We start from the raw sequence: 20,271 nt of genomic DNA on the forward strand, positions 1-20,271 counted from the left end.
TCTTTTAATGGTCCGTATGAACAGGAGGAATGATTAGAGCGGGCAAAACATCTTATAGGCACCAGACTACTAAAACAGAAAGCAGAAAAGCCCATTTAGTCAGCTCAAAAATGGCGAAAAAAAACCCCCCAAAAAACAAAAACTAAATGTGTCTCTGCACCAACAGCAGCAAGCTGTTTCCAGTTATACTTTTGTTAGTAATTACTGGTATTAAAGTTATAGTTCATAAATATAAAAATCACAGTTCTCTGGACTGTGTATAATTTACTTTTTCATGACCCTTCATTTATCTAAATACTATATTATTTTGTATTTATATCATCCCAGCACTGAATGTATTTTCTGTGTAAAGCCTAATTGTGTTGTGTATTTAAATTTAATTTAACCTGGTGCCAATGAAGTTGGGAGAATTGGCTTTAATATTCTTGGGTTTTTAGAACACTTAATCACTGGTCTTTACAGAAAGTACATTTCACTACTTAAAACTAAAAACAGCTGTCATTTAATGTTAATCTGCAAAGTTTAATAAGTTTAGGATATGATGTATCTGCAGAGAAAACAATTATTCTCCTGAACATAAAGGAGGAGATCGTTTGTGCAGAGTTAAATGCTATGTTGTGCATACCAGATGCAGTTGTAGTTTAGCATCTGTACAAACAGCATCTATCGTATGTTGATGCTTTTTTCTTTTCTTACAAAATTATACTCAGACAGATTTGTATTATGGATGAATTTATCTTTTTTGTATGAGTAGAGTTTAAAATAAAAAAACGTACCAGAAAAAAAGATACTCTCACTTCAGTACATGGATTGCATGCTTTTCTGATAATTGTGTGCTTTCATTCTTTTACATGTTTATATGTCATACATACGTCATGCATATAAACATGAGAAAAACGTCAGATTTTACAAAGCTATTATATTTGAGTGAATTTAGTGCTTTCTGGTGAAGTTAAACGTTTAAAAGTCTGCCTCCTACTCTGCAGAAAACTTTGAAGTGTTTTGGTGGAACGATACCACCATTCGGCCACTAGATGGCGCTACTTACCCACATATATGAAGCTTCCTCAACCTCCATTATGTTCATCCATGTCACTTACTGTAATGAATTTTGGAAATGATACAAACATGGAGCTTTATTAGACAACTTATAATTGTGAAACATTCATTTTACAGCATTTGGTATAAAAGTGAATAGAACACAAGACAAAAAAAAAAAGAAAATAGGCCTGAATTTGGAGGAAATGGAAGCAAATGACTGACTCATCTGCTTTGGGAAGTAACTAATTGATTGTTAAGATTAATTTCTCGTAGAATATTTTCTTTCTTTTCTACTACAGTGCATGTGCATTCAATTATCCAACAAAAAAAGGACCATTATATTTAATTACACGGATGTTTCAACAGCAACTTGTAGCATTGATTATAAGTTATATCTATATGATAATAGGTTATATCTAAGTTATATCCATAAAAATAGTATCTAGACTTTATCAGGACAATATTTTTAGTATATTTTAAATATCTTATGGTATCACTATAATACTGTAAAACCTTCCCAATAGGACTTTGTAGTACCCAAATGTGATTTTAAAGTGACTTATTTATATTTTGTGTTTAATTTTATCTCCTGTTGTCCCAAGTAGCTTATTTGTAAATTATTGCTGTAATATTCCGTTTTTGTGAACATGTTCTCTTATTTTCTGAAGTATTTCCATCAAAGGATCTGTATTTTTCTTTTTGTCTTGGTTGTCTGAGTGATTTTCGGATCCTGAGTTCATTAAGACAGTTTTAACACACATTAATGTGTTATTGAAATAATTAGGAGCGCTCGGGGCATCATTACCTGTCTTATTTGATTGACATCCTCCTCTACAAGGAGACTGCGGGCTGCGCTGCACAATGGAAGGGGGGGGAGGCGATGGGAGGGCGGGCAGGAGCACCGCTATCCAATGGGATTAGTGATGGGAGGGAGTTTGCCGAACTCCAGCTTTGTCCTAACTTACTGGGACTCCTGAGCACAATATGACTGAAGCTCCTGCACCGTTATTCCACGGGACGGTGCGTATGTTCTGCCGCCTGCACACACACAACACTGTTCACTTGCGCCCTAACTTTGGATAAACTTTTTACGCATCTCCAAGGAGCCGGGAACTTTTCTTTTGTTTTCTGTTTTTGAAGGGATTGTGAGATTCCGTCCTGAAAATGCTTTTTGAGGAGTTGAAATGAAACTTCCCTGATCTGCAGGAATCATTCTCTCCATTCAGAGGATTTCGTTGCATTGAAACGCAGCGCTGCGCAGGATAAAATACTTCTGGAGTACTTTTGGACACCGAACAAGTGTGGAGAGAGCCGTTGTTGGGTTTCCCATTGAGTTTTCTCTGCACATTTTGCTGGAATACAATGCTTTAGTGACACGTCCAACTTCAGTAAAGTTGATGCATCATAGGCATGGACTCTGTCTGAGAAAGGTGGACTGGCTATCTGACCATGGCGCTCACAGGTAGGGGCTTAGGCCGGTTTCATTTGGTTTTACTGATGTTATGGACTCTGTCGCAATACTCAGCATCCAGCCAAGTCCGTCAAGAGTTTCAGATCCTGGAGGAGCAGCCCATCGGTACCTACGTGGGCACAATAGAGACCAAGCCCAGCTTCACGTACCGCTTCAGCGAGAACCACAAACTTTTTGCAATTAACGGCACCACGGGAGTCATTTACACCTCGTCGGTGATTGACAGAGAGGTTTTGCAAAGTGATGTCATCAACGTCGTGGTGCTGTCCAGCCAGCCCACCTACCCCACTGAGGTCAGGATAGTAGTTTTGGATATTAATGATAATTCCCCGGTGTTTCCAGACGCGTCAATTGTCGTGTCTTTTAAGGAGGACGCCAGCAGTGGCAGGCAAGTGATCCTGGACACTGCTACAGATTCAGACATAGGAAGTAACGGAGTTGATCACACCACGTACAGAATAGTGAAAGGCAACGAGCAGAGGAAATTCCGCTTGGATATTACAGTCAATCCTAGTGGAGAGGGGGCATTCTTGCACCTTGTTTCAACCGGAGGCTTGGACAGGGAAGTTACTCCCTTCTACCAGCTCCTGATAGAAGTGGAGGACAAAGGAGACCCGAAAAAGTTTGGCTACCTGCAAGTAAACGTCACTATTCAAGACATAAATGACAACCCCCCTATTTTTGACCAAGACCAATATCAAACCAGTGTTTTTGAGGATGCAGCAGTAGGTTCTAGTATTATGCAGATTACAGCATCAGATCAGGATGAGGGAGCTAATGCTGAAATCAGGTACTATTTAGATGAAGGAACACCTTTTCAAATTGATCCGAAAGCAGGTACTATTATTATAAAAGAGGGTTTGGATTATGAAAGTAAGAAAGAGTACTCACTGACAATTCATGCTGTGGACAATGGGGTGCCCTCATTATCAGGCAGAACAGAAGCCACTATCAAACTTTTAGATGTGAATGATAATGATCCGGTAGTAAAGTTTAGGTATTTTCCAACCACCTCTAAATTTGCCTCTGTGGATGAAAATGCACAAATTGGCACAGTTGTGGCTTTGCTCACTGTTTCAGATTCAGACTCCCCTACAGCTAATGGTAACATATCTGTTTCAATCTTAGGAGGCAACGAGCAGAGACACTTTGAAGTGCACACATCTCCTGTGCCCAATTTAAGTCTGATCAAAGTGGCCAGCGTGTTAGACAGGGAGAGAATTTCCTCATACAACCTGACTGTGTCTGTGTCAGACAATGGCAAGCCTATGGCCCGATCCTCATTTGCCAGTCTGGTTATTTTTGTGAATGATATCAATGATCACCCACCCATATTCCAGGAAACACTGTACAGAGTAGATATCAGTGAAGACATACCAAAAGGCAGCTACATTAAAGGGGTTTCTGCAACAGATGGTGACTCTGGGCAGAATGCCAACCTGCGCTACTCTCTGGTGTCTGGAAACGCTTTGGGCTGGTTCTCCATCAGTGAAAACAGTGGTCTGGTTACCAGCGCCGCTTTGCTGGATAGGGAAATAGCATCTGAAATTGTGCTCAACATTAGTGCCAAAGACCAGGGGCTACAGCCCAAGATTTCTTACACAAAACTGATAGTCAACATCACTGATGTGAATGACCAAGTGCCCACATTTACACAGAGCACATATCATGTTTCCCTGGTGGAGCACGCTCCTGCCGGCACTGAGCTGGTGGTGCTGTCTGCCTCAGATGACGACCTCGGGGCCAATGGAACTATCCGGTTCTCATTTGATGCAGAGACTCCAGCCAGCGTCCAGAAGCTGTTTCGCCTGGATGCCGTGTCAGGGCGATTAAGCACAGCCGTGGAGCTAGACAGGGAGGATCAGGCCTCCTACTTACTCCACATCCAGGCAGCAGACGCAGGCAGCCCCCCTTTGCACTCCGTTGGAAAAGTCAACATCACTCTGAGGGATATCAATGACAATAGGCCAGTTTTCTACCCTGTGCAGTATTTTGCCAATGTGAAAGAGAATGAGCCCTCAGGCTCTTATGTAACCACCGTTTCAGCCACAGACCCCGATTTGGGTAGAAATGGCACAGTCAAATATATGATTACAGCTGGAGAGTCATCCAAATTCCGCATCAATAGTAACACAGGAAAAATTACCACGCTTGTGCCCCTGGATAGAGAGGAGAAGACTGCTTACCAGCTGCAGGTGACAGCAGCAGATGGTAGCGGCCTGCGCTCACACACCCAGGCTATTGTGACTGTAACTGTCATAGACACACAGGATAACCCACCAGTCTTCAGTCAGAAAGTGTACAGCTTTGTCATGTTTGAAAATGTGGGCATCGGGACAGTTATAGGGACCGTGTCAGCCACAACCGTAGATTTGAACACAAATATTTCATATCTGATCACCTCGGGGGACCAGAGGGGGCTTTTTGCTGTAAACAGCGCAGGTCAGATCACAGCAACGAGCCAGATTGACAGAGAGGAGCAGGGATTTTATCAGCTGAAAGTTGTAGCCAGAGCTGGCGAGATCACAGGAGAGGCCTTTGTTAACATCACAGTGAAGGACTTAAATGATAATGCTCCTCATTTTATTCACGCTGTGGAGCATGTGAGCGCAGTAGAAAACTGGAGCACAGGTCATGTCATATTCCAGGCCAGAGCTTCAGATCCTGATGAAGGGACAAATGGCGTAGTGGTCTACAGCCTCAAACAAAACCCCAAAGGTCTGTTTCATATTCATGAGAAGCATGGCCTCATCACGCTGACCGGACCCCTGGAGGTCACCACCAGTTCTTACGAGGTCGAGGTCATAGCATCAGACATGGGGGTCCCCCAGCACACCTCCAGCCTCATCCTCATTGTCAGCGTTTATGACGTGAATGACAACTCACCCGTGTTTGATCAGCTCTCATACGAGGTCATCATCTTAGAGTCTGAGCCTGTCAACAGCCGATTTTTCAAAGTGGAGGCCACCGACAAAGACTCTGGTCTCAATGGGGAGATTATGTATGACATCGCTGGTGGCAACACAGGTGATGTCTTTGGCATTTTTCCAGACGGGCAGTTGTACATCAAAGCAGAGCTGGACCGAGAGATCCAGGACAGATATAACTTAGTGGTTGTAGCCACAGACAGGGCAGTGGAACCGCTAAGTGCCACTGTCAATGTCAGTGTGATTCTAGATGACGTAAACGATAACCGTCCACTCTTTAACAGCACCAATTATGTGTTTCGTTTTGAGGAAGAGCAGAAGAGGGGGTCGCTGGTTGGGCGGGTTTTTGCTGAGGATAAGGACTTTGGCCCAAACAGTGAGGTCAGATATACATTTGAGACACCGCAGCCCAACTTTGAGCTGAACGCCATCACAGGGGAGTTGACAAGCACGCTGCAGTTGGACCGCGAGTCACTCATGAGACAAAGAGGCGCCGCCGTGTTCAGCTTCACGGTTGTCTCGTCAGACCAGGGTCTCCCCAAGCCCCTCAGAGACCAGGCCAAAGTGCAAGTTTACATTCAAGACATCAACGACAACTCGCCTAAATTCACCAAAGACATTTACCAGGCCTCTATCTCAGAGTCAGCTCCAAACATGACACAACTGCTGCGGGTCTCTGCCTCCGATGTGGATGAGAACAAAAATGGACTAGTTCATTATCACATCGCTGAGGGTAATGAGGAGAGACAGTTCACAATTGATAGCAGCTCTGGACAGGTTACTTTATTTGGAAAGTTGGACTATGAATCTACATCCTCCTACTCTCTCAAAATCATAGCTGTTGATGCTGGAGCTGTTTCCTCGTCCTCCTCATGTATGCTTAGCATTAGCGTTCTGGATGAGAATGACAACTCCCCCTCCTTCCCTAAATCTTCACTGTCTGTGGACGTCCTTGAGAACATGAGGATTGGGGAGCTGGTGGCCTCTGTGACCGCCACTGATTCAGATTCAGGTCAGAATGCAGACATAACTTACAGCATTACAGCCACAAACAACCACGGCACTTTTAGCATTAGCCCCAACACTGGCAGCATCTTTTTGGTTAAAAAGTTGGACTTTGAAACTCAGTCATTTTACAAACTCAACATCACTGCAAAAGACAATGGCAGACCACCCCGCTCTTCATCCATTCCTGTGGTTATTCATGTAAGAGATTTTAATGATAACCCTCCGATATTTACCCCTGGTGACATATTTAAATCCATCCCTGAAAATCTCCCCATCTCGGCCTCAGTCATGGTGATTACAGCTCATGACACAGACGCAGACATAAATGGGCAGCTGGAGTACTCCATTGTTCAGCAGATCCCCAGAGGAAGCCACTTCAGCATTAACCCAAGCACTGGGCTCATATATACCAACAAGGAAATTGACAGGGAGTTTTCCAACATGTTTGAGCTGACAATCAAAGCCACCGACCAGGCAGTCCCAGTTGAATTCCGCCGTTTTGCTCTAAAAAATGTCACAATATGGGTCACAGATCTGAATGATAATGTTCCTACTTTTATATCCCAGAATGCCCTTGTGGCTGAGCCAAACATAGTTATCGGCTCCATCCTGACAACAGTGGTGGCTTTTGACCCTGACGAGGGGGAAAACGGGGAAGTGGAGTATGAGCTTGTGGAAGGGGACTCAGACACTTTCATCATGGACAGGTATAGCGGGGATATTCGTCTGGCCTCCCAGCTGGTACCGGCTCGACTTATGTACACTCTTGCAGTGTCAGCCACCGACCACGGCAGCAACAGGAAGACCTCCAGAACTGAGCTGACCATAATCCTCCAAGGACTCGATGGTCCTGTTTTCACCCAGCCCAAATACATCACCATCCTGAAAGAGGGCCAGCCGCCAGGCACCAACGTCATCTCCCTGGATGCCTCGAGCCCGCGGGGCTCTGCGACCAAAGTGGAGTATTTCATCGTAGCGGTGCGCAGCGGTGGGAAAGCCGTCGGACGCCTTTTCACCATCGGCCGCCACACTGGAGTGATACAGACGGCTGCAGAGTTGGACAGAGAGAAAGGCTCCGACCTCTACCTGGTGGATGTGTACGCCATCGAGACAGACGCCAGTCAGCCCAGAACACAGCATGCTGAGGTTAGTACACTGCTGACTTTTCTATTCTCTACAGGTACTGGAAAGCCACCTTATATTTTGCTATATTGGTCTATTTGATCTGTTTGGCAGGCAGAGGGCATGAACTCACACGCTGGCATTTGTTAGAGACATTTGGATGGAATAAGTGTAATGAGATCAAGGTTTGAACTGGAAAAAATGGGGAGTGAGACAGTCCAAGTCACACATAAAACAGAGCCACCTATTGCATTTGTCTGCTCATTAATTAAATTCCTTTTTTACGCATGGCTCTATATTAAATCATAATTTTCTTGGACATGAGTAAGAAGGCCTTGTTCTTTGGCATGATAACTTTATTGTTCTCGTTTCCAAAAACATACTAACCAGAACAATTCATCTTGAATGTTCCTTCTCTAATATTTGAGCAGTCTGGGAAAGGGAAATAAGTGTTGCAGGTCTTCTGCACAAGCTCTTCTCCTCCTCTTCTGATGCACTGAAATATTCTTATCAGTGGATATGAGCTGTACAAATCAAAAAAGGGCCACTTTTAATTTCCCCGCTGTAGACATAAATCATTCCAGGCTGCTGTTTCAGGTTCAAGGCCCACAATGGTTTTCTCAGTGTCTCAAGTAGAAATGAAAAATAGAGTAATTCATAAGGTCTTCCAGTGCAGGTATGCGTCATCAGTGCCAGTATTACTTTGAGCCTTTGAGCCTGAGGCTATTTTGGCACTGGGGTGGTCCTGGGGTACCTTTATACCACCAGCAACTGCTCCACAGGCAATAAGTGACCATTAAAATTGGGTGACCTCTTAAGACTCTTGTGAAAAGATGCTGAGGGCAGAGGGAGTGAAACTTAAGCTGTCCATTGAGTTTGCAATATGTGATGTACCTTTTTCAGGCTTTTTCAGGGAGTTAAATTCTCTGAAGTGTAATGCAGGAACCCTAAACCCAGTTTTGGGTAGCTAAGGCCTAGCCACTAGTCAAATGAAAAACAAATGTGATTCTATATATGTTTTGAAAATTCGAACCAGGAGTTGAAATGCCATGTTATTACAGGCTTGATGACACACATACTGCATAAAAATTAGACTTTTCGGAGCAAAAACAAAAAAAAGGTGTGAGTACTCTCCTTCAAAGAAATGTGTTTTGTGTTACTGCGTTTCAAAAACAGCTCATGTGAAATGATTTAAGTTTAAGATTAGAAGGATGCCTTTGACAGTTGTTATTGATGCCTTTTCAACCACTGCAGATATTGAAAGTGTAATCCAATACAGCAATCAGTTATTTGGAGACAAACTCACATATTATTGAAATCAAGGATTACTTGGCAAAATCGTGTTAGCTAAGTTAACTTAAAGGTTTGCTGCGGCCAAATGGGAATATCAAATGTTCTGTCACTTTGCCTGAAGCGAAGATGGCAATCAGCTTTCCTGCAGACTCTACTGTCGGACTAATGAGAGAATATAGTGCTTCGGCGCTCCGTTCCCAAACCTTAAACTCTAGATTGGTTTCATGCTAAGCTTGAACTTTCTCACCCCACAGAGAGATGACTTTACCATACCACCTGGCTGAGTAGTCAATCTCTCCTCTTTGAGAAGCGTGAGATCTAATAACTTGCAGGAATTCAAATGACCTTCCACATTTAGAAATATAGCATAGATTTTGTGCTGCAAAGCAAAGGGCAGTCGACTTTATGGCTTTCATTTTCATAGCAAAAATGCACACATTTTGTATCTCTACTCTGTCAATGTGACCTCAAAGCACAGTGTGGTACAGTAGTGTAAACCTTCAGACTTAGACTAATGTTTTTTCAGTGCAGTGTTTATACACCAGATACCCGGTAGCAACTAGGGGATTATTTCCATCCCTGGGGTTGTGACCCTTTCACATTCTCCATTTCCCATTCTCCCCATTGATTGGATACATGAGGGAAAGCTGGCATTTTTTTCATCTGCTATGCACCATGTGTGATGTTTTGGAAACACTCAAACAAAGAGAATTTGGCTGGACATGCTTTATCGACAATCGTTATCTTAAACAACTCAGGGCCCTGCTGGGCCTGCTGTGGAAAGAGTGGAGAGAGGGGATTCTGGGATTTTTCCTGACCTTCTTGGCATCTTAGAAAGTGTCATTGTTAGTGATTGTTGTTTAGATCTGTCATTGCAGGACTATATGGGCCCTTTGTCTCAGATCTGGGCCATGTATGTGTGCAATGGGATTTTCATACAGAGAGTTAGACAATAATATTTGGTTGTTCTACTTCAGCAGCTTCTGAGTGGCAGTTTTGGAATGTTGGGAAAATGACTTCATTACCCAGAAATCTTTGTGTTTCTTCCTCTTCGTGGCTGTTAGGGACAAAGATGCAGAAAAAAAAATTTTGGTAGCAGATTCATCCATTGTTGGAGTATCCGAATTCCATTCATAGTTTTATGGAGGATGTTTTTTTTACTTCACTCCAAGTTTTGAATCATCACATCCTGTGATGTCCTTGTTTAGAGGTGGAGAGAAGGTCATCCCCCCACCCATCATACTGAGACAATCCACACTGGTTTGTATATGGCAGATGTCGCTTTATGGGCTGAAACATTCAAGTGTTGGTTCCACTTTTCACAAACTAATCAGTGATGTGACAGCACGTGTTTCCTATCAGCTGGGGAAGACAAAACACCTGCACTGACTGGAGAGTGATCAAAAGTGTGCTTGAAAGCTTTAACTGTTAGAGAGAAGGTGAAGGTTTCTGCTGGGATTTACCCTTGAATTCATTTTTTTCTAATGTTAAAGGAGGTTTTACATGCTTAACAATCATGCAGTGATACTGCAGATCATACAGTTTTGACACTTTAGGGTTCATATGTTGGTTTCAAACAGCAGAATGATCTTTAATCACCTTTAATTAACCAGATAAACAAGAGAACAAATGCAAAGGTCAAACTCAGAGGCAGGGCTGAAACTAATTATTATTTTCATTATCAGTTAGTCTGTTGATTAGTTTTCCAATTAATTGATTAGCCATTTAGTCTATAAAGTATCAGAAACATGTCCAACACAAGTCTTCAGATAGCTTTTTTTGTGTAACAGTGCAAAACCCCAAAATACACAGTAAAATGATAAAAGACAGAGAAAGCAGCAAATACTCACCTTGGAGAAGCTGTAATTAGCAAATGTTGAATAATTGACGAATCATTTCAGCTCAAATCAGAAGGCATATCAAATATTCTTGCTCCAGAGACATCCTGTGTGATAGGAAGGTCGGAAAGGAATTCTCCACCACAGAAATCCATAATTTGAGAATAAAACACTCTGACACAATCATTACTGGCAGTCCTGAAAGGTGACCTTGGAAAAGACTGTAGCTCGTCAACTTGGAATGACAACCGTAACAATGAAATAAAATTTGAAGTCCATCAAAATGTCATTTTTAAGTTCTGAAGCTACTTATGCAGCACATTTCCCATCTCCCCTGTCAGTCAGTATGCTCAGCATGTTTTCAACACTGATACACAACCTCATTTGTAAGTTACTTTGGACAAAAGCATCTGTCAAATGAATAAATGTAAAATATGTGGCTGACTGTACTGATGCTGTACTAGTTTTTATTTTAATGTGACTTTCATTATACCTGCATGGTTGTGATCTATAGCTCTTCCTAGAGGGTCATGAGTGAATAGCAGCACAGTTATGTTACACAGCTTTATTTGTGGCTAGCGTTTGTCTACCAACATAAGAAAATGTTGCTGCAAACTTTTCAGAGCCACCTCTCTGAAAATAAACTCGTAAAATAATAAAGAAATCACACAGAACAAGTAGAAAAGATTTTTTTTCTCCCTGTCATTTCCACCTCGACTCTCTCTGTTTCTTATCTTCCACACTCTTACCCTCCATCTGCCTCCTCCTCACGTTCAAACCCTCCAACCCCTATAGACTGGACTGCTACACTTGTTTTCTTAAACTCACTGTGAATCAAAATGAAGTGCTGTTTTTTTGGAGAGGCCCTCAAGTGCCACATCAGTCCTTGCCCCCTCCTCTTAAAGTCATTGTTCCCCCCTTGAAAGTAAACACAGTCGGAGTGTTCAACAGGCCTTCCTTTGTTTTGCCTTTGCAGATAAAGTGCTGCACTGCCCCGGCCGCGATTCGGGAGGCTTTTGTTATTTTTTTGTCTGTGCCAGCGTCTTGCCTTGGCAGATTTAGGAGTGTGTATGGATGCCCCTGTCAGCCAGCCTTCCTCCCCTTTCCTCACCAGTGAGGGACATACAGTAGAGCTGACGGGGAGTTGTGAGATTGAAGAAAGAAAGAAAAGAGTGTTTTGGGAGGGTGCTGGACTTGTCAGACTGTGTTATTGGGAGTTGTGGGAATGAATGAAGAGGAGGGGGGGTGGGGGGGCGAGATGGAAACATTTTTAGGAGGGTTCTCAAAGTACCAGACACAGGCAGTGTTGCAAGGTATTATGGGAAGGAAGAGGCAATGGCAGGGCTCTGGATCATGTCCTGAGCAGGTGGGAGCAAGAGCGCTCATTCTGCCAGCCCACAGTCAAGGAATGCAGATGACTGAGGCAGATACAGAAATTAGTGTTGATTTCTGTTTTGAGCTGCGTTATATTCATCTTCCTCTTCGTTAAACTGTCCTTGCATCTCTTTCTGTGTCTGTCAGCCGGTTTTCTGTCTTTGGGAAGGCTGTTTGTTTGTGTCTGTCTCTGTGTTGTGGATCAGTCTGATTCATAAATCTCGTTAGCAACAAACTTCAAAGTCGGGCTTTCTCTTTCATTACCTCTTTGCTTTCCCCGTGTTTTGGTGACGCTGAACCTCCTCCAACATGAACTCTGAGGGAAATGTGATTAAGGCATCAGAGGCGGTGTTGAGGTTGGCTTGTGTGGAAAAGATAGAGCCTCACTGAAATATAAAACCTGTAAAGCCAGTCGGGTCAACGAGGCAGAGAGGAGAAGGTCGTGTACCGCTGGACAATATGATCCGGATGCTGGTTTCTGTGTTTTTGTGTCCGTGTATGAGTATTAATAAAAACTGAAATATCAATGACCGCAGATTCCAGAGAAAGGTCGAACAGTGTTACAGATACCCCCTTCAGCGATGCATTTAGCGCTCTTTGTCCAATCGAACTGGACAGAAAAAAGGATTTGATTACATTTGAATTATACACAAGCTTAGTATTATAATTTTATATTCCTCGGAAGGGATATTTTACAAGAACTGGACGAGGAATGATGCAGAACAAACTGCATCCTTGTGTATTGTAATTCATGGTTTAATTGCAATATTTTGAGTGTGTCTGTTCATGTGCACATGTGCTTGAGAAAGGCACAGGGTGGTATCAGTCCTCTTCTGCCATAACCTCGGTTGTAATTCATGCAGTAATCTGGCCGGACACGGGTTTTTGATATGGTCATCCAGGAAGGTGACGCATCTGCTTTCCTGGTAGGTGGTCGCTCCGGGTGAACCTGTGGGTGAACCAGTGCTGAGGAGTGCTGGTTGTCTCAGAGCGCTGCCTGTCCGTTTTTATGAGACAATCACCATAAAGCTTGGATAAACATTCGCTCATGCATAGATGTGTGCAAGCAAACGCTGCCAGAAACACACACACACACACACACACACACGCACACACATGCACACACACTGACCACAAGTAAGGTTCAAACTTACACAAACTCAAGAGCAGGGAAACTTTAAATGGTAGCCACAGTCAAAATAATTCAGTTTCACTTAGATTATTATGATTATGTTACTGTCAAATAAGATCATCTGGATACTTTGTGATTCACATTCTGCTGAATGAAAGTGAGTCTTATGATGATATCTTAAAACTAGGTTACTCATGCAGTAGAAATGTGCAATTATTTTTTAAATTAGTGCCCTGTGACGAGAGATAACTGAGAAAAAGGCTGTAGATTCTATATAACACTCTTAAGGGGGAATCCTACAACAACCAGAATGCATTGCATGTGTCTCGTCCAATCAGACTGACTGACTCTACTGACAGTGTGTTCACAGCCAGTCTAGCACCTAAGACAAAGCTAGCAGAGACAAAGGAGCATTACTTTACTGAGGCTTATTTTCATTTACAAAATGTTTTTCCTTATCAAATATGGATATAAATCTGGATATATTGTACCGGTGTGCAAGGATTATAAAACAAACGGTGCACTAGAATCAGTTATGTTATGTGGATCAACGAGTGCTGCACGGTGCTGCTGAATGCAGGCACAAGTTACAGATAACACAGTAGCTGTTCACTGTTGTTCTGTATTCAGAGTTTGCAAAGTCTGATATAATATTCTGTCAGAAAACAAAGTCAGGTTTACCAAAGCACTGCAAAGTTTGTTGCAGCACAGTCTCTGTCTGTCTCCCGTCGATGCTGCAAAGCTTCCCCGACTGCGGCGCCTCTCTTTGGGCTGCCACTGTACCGTACCTCTGGTTGTGGCTTCCTGGTGGTAGATGGAGTGTTTCGGGAGACTCACATTTTATTGTCCTTGAAGGCACCACTACATAAAATGCAGAAACATAGTTTGTAGCCTAATGCAGATCTCCAAAGTCCACCAGGTGATGAGTTTTGCATCACCTGGCAAACTTTGCCGGCAAATGAGTGGGCGCAGGCAACATGGAGGGAAGTTAAACATTGTTCATTTGTATTGTAATGATACAAATCGTCAAAGTTTCCCTTTAACAGAGCCAACAGTTTATGTCGTCTTTTTATTACATGAGACTGTTTGTTAGTGTTTGTCTTTTTCCTTTCATTTTGTGGTAACCTGTTTGGAAGAGTGTTAAACTGCTTTCCACCTCGTTTGACGAGTTCAAAGTAATATTAAAGTTACAGTGTTTTTCTACAGAGTTCTTATTCACCGGGATAGATTTAAGTCTCCAAGGTTTTAAGAGTACTTTGTACAACAAGCTGTCTCACATTTCACCGTATTTGACTTTTTTCTCATCAGGAAGCAGCGACTGGCACAGCTCATTATACACATTTGTCAAACTCGGACCTGAAAGGTCAGAAGCGGGGTCATATTCTTCTGCTGTGAGCCAAGCCTCAAGTTAGTCATGAAAGAGAAAAACTAAATTTTTTTTTTGGCCACAGGCCACAAAGGCTGTTAGATCCTACAATTCAGTCAGTTTCAGTGTATCACCAACCAATCAAATTTTTGGAAGAGATTCAGATCTTTAGACATGCTTGGTTATCTGTTTGAACAGACAAATTCAAGAGCTGTGGCATAATTTTCCAGCAATATGAGGTTATATGATAGTGTTGTCTGATTGTTTCTCATGTTTGGCATTTGTTTGAACCTGTTTAAAATCCAAATTTTTCAGGTTTAAGGTTCAGGTTTACTTGTAGCTAATTGGAAAGTTGGCTTTCAAAACAGCATACAACAGAGTTAAACATCACAAATAATAATGGATAATATGCAGAAACATACATGGTGCCTTTAAAAACAACAGTGGAGAGAGGGCTTGTGACCTGTTAGAATGAAGCATGTCTGGACTCTTCGTCACAGCTCGCATTTCTTTAACATCTGTGACCATTTCAACCAAAGAATTACGATTTTACTGTTTTATTTGAAAACATTTTAAAAAACAAAGATTAAACATCATTTGCAGGTGCAGCAGAAATGTTTTTTCAACTCTCATATTCTGTTAACCATCTTGTGACCCCTCAGATTTGTATTGCGACCCCTTGTGGGGATCCTGATCCCCAGATTGGGAAACCACTGCTTTAGTTTGAGAAATACTTGGGTAGACATGTTTTTCTACAAACATTCATTTAAATAAGAGGTGAAAAGTCTCACGTTAAATATTGTCTGAACATAAGCAGATTACTTTTTCAAAATAAAATAACCTGAAACTGGCCAAATTTTGATTTAAATTAGAAACTATTAAAGAATTAGTAAAGTAGATTATAAATCTGACTAGACATCCAAACCCAGCTTTTGGTATTTGGCAGTTTTCAACACATGTTGGTCCATACCCAAACAGTACTGAGGTTTGATACTCAGCCCTAGAGCTGTTTGAGGTTTCAGGAAACTCTAGATATTGTTGTGAGATCTAGTAAAAGTGTACAAAAGTGGAAATACACAAAATCACCTTGAGATTTCAATGGCATTGTTTTGACTTTGTAGCACTCATTGTATTGTCTTTTGTGGCAAACTGAATTGTCATGGTGTGGTGACTCCTCCCTGCTGCTACTCTAAACAGGTTAAAACAAAAAAATTATTTAAACACTCTATTTTAAACTTGGTTTGCCGCTAAATTCTGTTTATAAAGGGTATATACATGTATATTAAAAGAAAACTCTTTCAGCGCTGCGGTTGACCGTCCGCTGCCTTTTTTTTTTTTTTTTCTTCTCATTTTTTTCCTCTTTTCTGCCTCATGCAAAGTCAACGCTGAACCTTCGGTTAGAATAATAAATGAATGCGGCCAGAACTGTGCATGCTCCGTGGAGTTTTGCATCATCGGGTTTATTTTCACATCAGAGATACATTTCTCCTGTTCTGTGACTTTGATTGTCATGCCTCATTTGGGAGGGGTCATTGCTCTGTCTTAAGCACACATGCTCTGACCAAATGTGCGACTGAAATAGTATTAATCGCCGCCGGGAATGCCTTTCTCCTTTGGTCTGCAGAATCAGGCGTGATCAAAAGGGAGCCGTTTACCGTTTTTGTAGTGGGGAGGGTGGAGGGAGGGGGGGAGGAGGGAGGGGGATTTATTCAAGTGCAATCAGAAAGGTCCATCAGAAGCTGTGATCTAAAGTTTCCAAGCTCTCTAGTCACTCAGCCGCAGCAAGGTTGATTGGGAGTAGCTGAAGTGGGAATGATCAGGTATAGCTATAATTCGGTGTCGTGCATTTTCCCTGAACAAGTGCTACAAAAGGGAAATAAATCTTTCCTGGAGTATGACTACATCTCAGAGATTTCTTCATCACTTTTCTCTGCATTGCGCTGACTGTGAAGGGACCATAAAATATGCCCAAGTCTGTCCAGCTTTGAAAAAAAAAAAAAAAAAAAAAATGTTCCACTACTTTCACTTGTAAAACGAAGGGGGTTAGAGAGAGAAAGAGGGAGAGCGGAGGGTTGATTTTGGCACATATTCTCCGCGGTAATAATGGATCCCAGCTACAGAATGATTTGTTCTTACACGTGACTTACTGAGCGCTCTAGCATCAACAAACACTCGAACACATCCACATGCAGAAGTACACACTGCAAATTTCCATTGTTTTCAGAGCTCAGACTTCACCGTGGTGCCTCATTGCCCTGTCTCTCTGCTTTTTGTCTCAAAAAAAAAAAGAAAGAAGAAAGAGTTTTGCTCCTGCTCTTTTGCACATCTCACTTCCCCTGGCCGTCCATCAACGGCACCTCCAAAGTGACATTTAGTGCAGTCGCCTCCTTTACGGATTCTCCCACCTCCAGGGACATCAAACGAGAAGGAGAGAGAGAGGGGATGTGCGTTTCTGCATCGTATGCAGTGTTTTCACATGCACACACACACACACACCTCATCTCCCTCAGCTTGTGGTAAGACGAGCGACCCCGGGCAGGAAGGGGTATCTCTCACAGCCGGACAGATAATTTAGGAGCTAGATGGGAGATGGAGGGAAGGAGAGAGGGAGGAAAGGAGGGGGGGGGGGGGGGGGGGGGGGGGGGGGGGGGGGAGAGAGCACTAAGGTTTGAGCTGGGAGGGAAGGCTGGAGTAGGGCTTTAGTGTCAGAGGCAGGAGACAAGCAAAGATAGACTGGCACCAGAGAGCGAGAGCCCATGTTATTGTTATCTCCCCTCTTATTTTATGAGTTTTCCATCAGGAGATCCACTGTAGCTCCTGCTCTGCGTGCAGCAGACACTCGAGCTTTATTCAGAGGTTAACCATATTGTGATTAAGCATTTGTACAAAACTTAGTTTTTATGTTTTCTAGATGTGTTGTTGTGATTATACTTCTTTTCAAGCTTGCAAAATCCTGTGCTTTTCCTCGCTCTCTGTGCTGCGCAGGTCTTAACTCAAAAAATAAGCCAAGCCACAGTCGATTTGCAGCTGTTTTCAATTTCGGAATTGAAATATTTCAGCTTTCAAAATGTCCCTGCATGACTTTTCCAGCACTTAATTTCTGTGCAAGTTACTAGATTTTTGAAATCATGCAAGAGGGTGTTATGCCTACCATACACTAAAAATACTTTGAAAAGACTTTTAAAGACTGACACCCTATCACATATAAAGACAAGGTGTCATAATTTTTCAAAGACCGGGGATCTTACAGGATCACTATTGGCAAGACTACAACTAGATTCCTTTTGAGATTATTTCCTATCCTGCTCCTGGTGGAAATTTACAAGAAGAACAACTGTCGAACAATGGAGCAGAAACAGAAGCAGCTTTTTGGCCACAGCTGCCCATATGTGTGCAGTGGTTTGTTCTGAAAAAAACAGCCAAAAAAGAAAAAGAGAAGACACCGCAGAATGTGGACACAACCCTGGTTGAGAGAATGTGGGACAGCGAGGATGCTCCTCCCTGGAGTCCCCGCCATGTTTACTATCTACTTAGTTTGGTTGTTGACAATGTTCACGTCATTGAACTTCAGTATTTGCATGAGCTAAGACCAAAAACTTCTGATAATATGAAATATCAGAACGTCAAGATGTGAAAAAGACTGACTTGAGACAGCTCGGACTGAGTTTTATAACCACATTACACCAAACGATTGAGATGATGGGAACCCGCCACAACTCTAGCAAAACCCTCATGATTTTATTCCGACATCGTAATTTTGTCTGTGACAGTGAAAGCTTGAAAAGTCGTTTGGTGTAAGGCCGGCATAAATCGTAATTCTCTTCATGCGATTCATTTGACAGCTTGTTGGCCTCGTCTCGGACCTCAAACATCCATTGACCTATCTTATGTGAGCTAATGGGTTTTTGCTGTCATTATAGGTTTTTTTAATGCTTTGTCATTACAAACTCGCGCTCCGCAGCCAAGCATTGTTCAAACCCGTAAAGTGGAGCTTCATTTCTTACATTTCAGTTCCGATTCCAAAGATACTAAATATGTCAGGCTGGGGAAAAGTGTATAAAATGATGCACTTATCATCGAGTATATACAGTAAGTCAGACTGTCATAATATCATACTGACAGACAATATGAAATAAGATGGGGGTTTTCTTTTACAACTTAAAAGTCACTTAAGGGGAAATAAACATTTTCTCACTTACCTAGTCGTATCAATCCATGCAGAGTTTTATTTTCCTAGATTTTGATATATTCAATCCCGTTTCAAATGAGGAAGATATCTCAAAAACTAGCCAAATGATACCGAATCTGCGTGAGTACTCGTAGAGGAAAAGGAAAATGAAAATATGCTTTGTTCTCTTTTTCACCCTTAAAGTTTTTATTGAACTTACAGGTGCTTCTTATCACTGTGCAGCACAGTTGAAGCAGCTTACAAACCTCCAGAACACACAAGCTTCCTTATTTGTAACATCGCTCATACGCATCATCCTCCCGTGTGTTGTTTTTTCAGAAAGACTGTGGTTGTTTGAGCACATAGCCGGGTGGAATGTCTCGGGAAAATAGCTTGTGGTCACCGAGACAATAACTGCTGAGCGTGAGCCTCACTTTGGAGGATTATTATCTCATTCAAGGAGATTCTTGGATCAGTCGGCTTGATGTTGGCACGGCTACTCTGTATTTCCAAAGCAATAATCCTAGAGCATCTTTTTCACTGAAATATCATAGAGTACGCTGGATGCAAGGTTTTTTGCCTTCATACGGTTCTATCTTGCACGGTATACGGCTCAGCATGGCAGCTACCAAAGGCTGGCCCTCCATAGCAAACAAAAACACTGTGTTTACACAAATCTCGAACAACTGATCTCCTGTCAGAAACTGAGAGCAGAAAGAGCTCCTGGCTTGAAATAGCTAGCCATTTTGGTGAATGTGGCCTTCCTCTCCCCTCTCCAGTTGGGCCTGTTTAATTGAAAACAGCTGGTGAGGGTTCTGGGAAGCGATGTGGAGCGTCTAGTCAACGTGACTCAGGCTCTCGCTCGCGTTTGGGGTACCTGAGCTGCCCTCCCTGGCTCTGTCATAAGACAAAAGTCATGTTTTTATTAAAGTTGGTGATATCTCAAGCTGGAGAGGAAAGTCTGACTGTTTTGAGCTCTGAAAGAGGCGAAAGAGAAAGCTGTGGCTCTGGTTTTGATTACATTCGTTGACAATGTGCTATTTTTGCTCTTTTTATTTCTTCTTTTTTTTTTTTTTTTGCCCACTCTGTGATTTTCCTATGCAAATGGAGTGAAGTGGCCTAATTTCACCAGGCTCCATTGTGCGAGGATGTCGAGGTGTAATTTAACAAAGTGCTGTTCTCAAAGTCGACTTTATGGTCTTTCCTTTCAAACACTGGGATATTTAGACTTTGTTTGTATGTGTGGATGGCTGTGTATGTGTGTACATGTGTGCCTGCTCGTTCATGTACATGTCTTCAGCCTTAAACAGTACAGTTCTCGCATACTTTTTTTGCACACAAATCTAACAAATCTTGGCATCCTCTTCTCATCTTTCTGAGGTTATCCCTCTTGGCGTCTCTGGCACCGACACGTAGCTCACCGAGATGAAAAAAAAATAGAATTAAATAAATAAATAAGACAAAAAAAAACCAGCCAACTGAAAAATGAATCATCCAAAACTTTGTCTAAACTTGGCTGGCCCGCTGTTGA

General features: G+C 42.4%; 1 protein-coding gene across 1 annotated transcript in view; it reads left to right on the forward strand.

Moving 5' to 3' along the window:
* Positions 1-1,984: 1,984 nt before the first annotated feature.
* The window catches only part of LOC121901717 (protocadherin Fat 4), a 113,064-nt gene continuing 94,777 nt past the window's right edge, over positions 1,985-20,271 (forward strand). Inside the window, exon 1 of the mRNA XM_042418623.1 lies at positions 1,985-7,593. Within this exon, the coding sequence (XP_042274557.1) occupies positions 2,491-7,593 (5,103 nt within the window). The 5' untranslated portion in view covers positions 1,985-2,490. The remainder of the gene's footprint in view (positions 7,594-20,271) is intronic.

The sequence above is a fragment of the Thunnus maccoyii genome, chromosome 8, assembly GCF_910596095.1.
Source record: "Thunnus maccoyii chromosome 8, fThuMac1.1, whole genome shotgun sequence".
Lineage (NCBI taxonomy): Eukaryota > Metazoa > Chordata > Actinopteri > Scombriformes > Scombridae > Thunnus > Thunnus maccoyii.